Source organism: Penaeus monodon, chromosome 7 (genome assembly GCF_015228065.2).
Source record: "Penaeus monodon isolate SGIC_2016 chromosome 7, NSTDA_Pmon_1, whole genome shotgun sequence".
Classification (NCBI taxonomy): domain Eukaryota; kingdom Metazoa; phylum Arthropoda; class Malacostraca; order Decapoda; family Penaeidae; genus Penaeus; species Penaeus monodon.
The window spans coordinates 54,431,548-54,436,665 of NC_051392.1; the positions used below are offsets into that span (position 1 = coordinate 54,431,548).

Genomic DNA, 5,118 nt, shown 5'->3' on the forward strand with positions numbered 1-5,118 from the left:
ACACACACACACATATATATATGTAGATCATTCTCAACACACAAACATCAGACTCTGGAGGGGAAAAAGTAATCACTCCAAGTCACCCTCTCATATTCACATCCACCCTACACCTCAAATCCTATCAACAGTAAGTATTATGTTCCCTCTACTTCACTCTTGTCCTCTTCGTGGAACGGCAAGAAGAGGAGTGGAAACATGCCCATCAGACAGCCCACCACGACACCAATGCCCCGACCCTGTGGGATGAGAAGAGATGCTTTTATTATTCTTTCTGTCTTTCAAAATGTATTGCCAACTTTTTGTCCTCAACTTCCTAAGGAAAATTATATACTAATATTGATGTTTTATTGCCTTATCCTTTTTTTTCTAGATGTTTAGTCTCTTTAACCCTTTCCCAACGGGTAGTATTCATAGTGGCCCGGGAACCGCTGCCGGGGGATTATATCGTCGCCCTAGCATGCGCGACCGCTCATGCCAAATACCATTATCTCTTGGCATTTCTTTGTAATAATACGAGCATATGTTGTATTTTCAGTTATCATTATTTTCTAAAGTCTCTACTTGCCATACTTCCTGATAAATCAAGACTGAAGGATATTTTTGCTGTTATATAGTTGATCATTATTCGCTCTATAGTCTGAATAAAATAAGCAGTGTGTGGCATCATGGAGTTGAAATCGTAGTGTTTTTTTTTGTTTTGTTTTTTTAAGTAAAAGTGAGTGTGTTAAAAACGACTTAATCACACTTTCAGTGGCAGAAAAATAATATTTTGCCGTGATTGTAACAAAAAAAAACTCATGGCATGTATGTACATGCCCCCGGCAGATAGTCCAGCCATGCCATGGCATGTGCATACATGCCACCCTGTCGGCAAAGGGTTAAGACAACAACACACATAATATAAACAACTTATTTTATTTAATAACTATATATAATATGATATACAGCAAATTTAATTACTCTTCTGAAATCTGAAACCTAAAATATGTTATCTGTTAGATGTATGATAATAACCAGGTACCATACTGTACATGGCTAAAAAGGCAATTAGTTAAGTCAACTCGATGACTGCAACATTGGCTTTAGTCTAAGGTAACTGCCATAAACTACAGTTGCTATAAGCATTTTGGGGTTATATACTGAAAACCCACAAGAATGTATATTTTGTCTAAAACACACAATTTTTTTTGTTCTTTATGAACCACAAGGGTGGCCACATTTCTCAATTTTGTAATTCTTGGGATAATGAAAATAATTTACCAGTGTCAAAAAAGAAAGAAAGAAAAAAATTGTACTTCTCTTATACCTTATCACAGAAACTCACAGCCTTTACACACAAATAACCAATACAACCACAAATAAAATGTCTGTCCACTCACCACATTTGCACACCACCTTGCAGACACCGTATCAAGCTGCTCTTGCGTAAGGTCTGGGGGTCGCATGCCAGTCCTAGCTGCCATGTTCTCCACGTACCATGCAGACCCTATACCAGCCAGATCACTGACAGTGTTCCCAAGGGCTGCAGCTGCTAATGTGCTTATACCCAGAGTTGTACCAATTGTGAGGTCAATGTAATCACCCTGAAAAAAAGTAAAATAAAAGGTAACAAAAATACTACAACTGATAATGATAATGATGATGATGATGATGATGATGATGATGATGATGACAATGACGGTGACGGTAACGGTGACGGTGACGATGACGATGACAATGACGATGACAACAACGATGACAATGAAGATGACAATGACCATTGATGATGATGATACACTGTTAATGATGATACTGATAACAGTCAAAATGATACCGAACTGATCTTTATATCAAGACAAGATGTGCTCCATCAATGCCACAGCATTTTAAATTAACCAAACTTGGAAATCCTGTGTTTCATATGAATTTTCTCTCCTTGAATTGGATAAGAACTGAAGAATGTATGTGTAAGCCTATCTTCAGTAGTAAATGTACTCTTGGCAATTCGAAGACTGCATAATTTATCAGGGCATGTGTGCATCCAAAAATTCTCAAGTCATAGATCTTTTCCTATTATTACTAGCTAAACTCAGATACAGTAAAGTACCCTCAAAATTACTAAAGTATGTGTAAATATACTCAGATTTATTTAAACATAATAATCATAAATCTAAATTAATTCTTTACAGATCCAGAGTAAGATTTCCTTTAATTTTGGAAAAAAAAATCCCAACATATTGTGATATTGAGAACTGCAATATACAATAAACGATTCTTAGAAGACTACTTAAAAACCTTAGGGTAGATTCCTCAAGATCAAGCCATCAAAATACTGTATTTTAAGCCATGTTTTCCACTCCACTGTGTATGTCTTACTGATTAAAGTAAAATAATGCTGGATATGTGATATTTCTTCTCCTAACAACACCTTTCCTTAATATATTTTAATAATAAAAGTGGCTCAGAAGAGAAATTACTTGAAAGTATGAGGGGAAAAAAAACAGTATACAAAGCTAAGATTAAATCATACCTGATAAATTAATTGTCCCTTCCATAATATACTAATTTCTATTCATAATAAAAGGTGAAAATTTACAATGCTGCTGTACATACCGTGTTCTTTTCCCTTTAAACACATTGCCTGCTCAAATTTTTGGAATTTAAAAGATGGGTTTATGTAATATTATACAAATTTTTTAATATAATCAAGAGACCGGGGGTTTGTATGAGATGCCTGTCCACTGTTTTTTAAAGTTTTAGTTTAGATGGCTTCAGAACGCTTAGTCACTAAGGAGATTTAAAATTCCACAAATCTCATCCTCCTTTCCTTGACTTTGTAAAGTTTCTTTTTTTTCCCAAAGCTTTTATTATCATAAAAAAAAAAAACAATCATTTTTCAAAATGATAACTTCATTTTACAGCAACAGAAAAATCATTTCTTCCCAAAAATTCAAGGAAACGGGAAATTGGGTGCCCATCACGCAGAGCCAATGAAAGGGCTCCTTGGTGGTGAGAGTTTTGGAGCCCGTAAAAAACCCAAAACCCCCCAAAAAAAAAAAAATCCCCAAAAAAAAAAAATTTTAGGAAAAAATCTTAAACCCTTTTTTTTCTTAAAAGATTTTGAAAAAGCTTAAAAATTGAAAAAAATACAAAAATTAAAAATAGGTTTCAAATTAAAAAATTCAATTTCAAAAAATTAATTGTTAAAAAAATCCAAAATTTTACCTTTCCCCTTCCTTATGTTTTGGTTTAAAAAAATTTTTGTGGTTTTCAAACCTTATAAGAAATTTTTTAAAAGGAAATGAAAATTTTTGGTTATAAAAACTTCTTTCTAAATTTAAAAACCCCCCAAAATATCCGGGGTTTACGCCCCCCCCAAAAAAAAACCCCCCCCCCAAAAAAAAAACCGCCCCCCCAAAAAAACCCCCCCCCCATCAAAAAAAAATTTCCCCCCCCCCCCTGAAAAAAGGGGAAAAAAAACAGGGGGGGGAGCCCAGGGGGTTTTTCCCCCCCGGGGAAAAGGGCAAAAAAAAAACCAAAAAAGGGAAAAAAACGGGAAAAAAAGAAAAAAAGGGCGGGGGAAAAAAACCCAAGCCCGGGGGGGGCCGGGGGGGGGGGGGGAACCCCAAAAAAAAAAAAAACCCAAAACAAAAAGAAAAAGGGGGGAAAGAAAAAAAGAACAGGGGAAAAAAAAAAGGGGGGAAGGCGGGGACCGGGGGGGGGTGGGGGAAAAAAAAAAAAGGGGGGAAAAAAACCCCGGGGAAAAGGCCCCAGAGCCCCCGGGGGGGGGGGAAAAAACCACCAAAAAAAAAAAAAATTTTAAAAAAAGGGGGGGTGGGGGGGGGGGGGGGGGGGGGAGGGGGGGGGAGGGGAGGGGGGGGAAAGGGGGGGGGGGGAAGGGGGGGGGGGCACAGGGGGCAAACCCCAACCCGGGGGGGGGGAAAAAACAGAAACAGGGCGGAAAAAAAAAAAAAAACGAAAAGGGGGGGGGCAAAAGGAAGGGGAAAAAAAAGGGGGGGGGAAAAAGGGGGGGGGAAAAAGGGGGGGGGCAACCACGGGGGGGAAAACCAGGGGGGGGGAAAAAAAAAAAACAAAAAAAAAAAAAAACCCCAAAAAAAAAAAAAAAAAAAAAAAAAACAAAAAAAAAGGTTTTAGGAAAAAGGCAAAAATGTAAAAAAAGAATAGATAAAAGAAAAAATAGAAAAAAAAAGATTAGAGAAAAAGAAAAAAGAGAATAAAAAAGAAAAAAAAAGAAAGGAGAGACAAGAGAGAATAAATGAAAAAAGAAGAAAAGGGGGATAATAAAAGAAAAAGAAATAAAGAAAAAAAAAATAAAAGAATAGAGGAAAAGAAAGATGAATTAAAAATGAAGAGAAAGGAGAGTGAAAGAAAAAGTAGATGAAAGAGAAAGAAGAGAAGAATAATAGAGAAGAAGAAACGAAAAGGGAAAAGAAGAAGAAAGAAAAATGAAAGAAAAGAGGAAATGAAAGAAAAAAAAAAATAGGAAAGGGGTAAAAAAAAAAGAGAAGAAAGAAGATATAAAAAAAAGAGAAAGATTGGAAAAGAAAGGGGAAAATTTTTGGGTTGGAAAAATAAAAATAGAAATAAAAAAAAAAGGAAAAATAGAAAAAAAAAGAAGGAAAAAGAAAAGATAAAAAAAAAAAAAAGAAAAAAAAAAAAAAAAAAAAAAAAAAAAAAAAAGGAAAAAGAAAAAAAAAAAAAAAAAAAAAAGAAAAAAAAAAAAAAAAAAAAAAAAGGGGGGGTAAAAAAAAGGGGAAAAAAGAAAGAAAAAAAAAAAAAAAAAAAAAAAAAAAAAAAAAAAAAAGAATAAGAAGAAAAAAAAAAAGAAAAAGAAAAAAAATAATAGAGTAAGAAAATAAAAAATATATATAATGATATAGATAAAAATAAAGATATATAAATAAAATATAAGTAATATAAAATATATAATATATAATTAAATATAAAGATATAAAAAATAAAATAATATATACAGAGAAATATTATATATATAGAATAATATATATATATAATATAATATAATATAATAATATATAGAAAAATATAATAATAAAAATATATATATAATATAATAGGTATATAATTTAAGATAATAGTAATATAAATATAATAATA

General features: G+C 33.3%; 1 protein-coding gene across 1 annotated transcript in view; it reads right to left on the reverse strand.

Moving 5' to 3' along the window:
- Positions 1-1,712, reverse strand: part of LOC119575709 (transmembrane protein 65-like) — a gene marked incomplete at its 5' end in the record, with an annotated part of 1,737 nt that extends 25 nt beyond the window's left edge. Inside the window, 2 exons of the mRNA XM_037923335.1 lie at positions 1-239; positions 1,383-1,712. The exon at positions 1-239 is cut by the window's left edge and continues 25 nt beyond it. Coding sequence (XP_037779263.1) covers positions 138-239; positions 1,383-1,712 — 432 coding nt within the window. The remainder of the gene's footprint in view (positions 240-1,382) is intronic.
- Between the last annotated feature and the right edge of the window lie 3,406 nt (positions 1,713-5,118).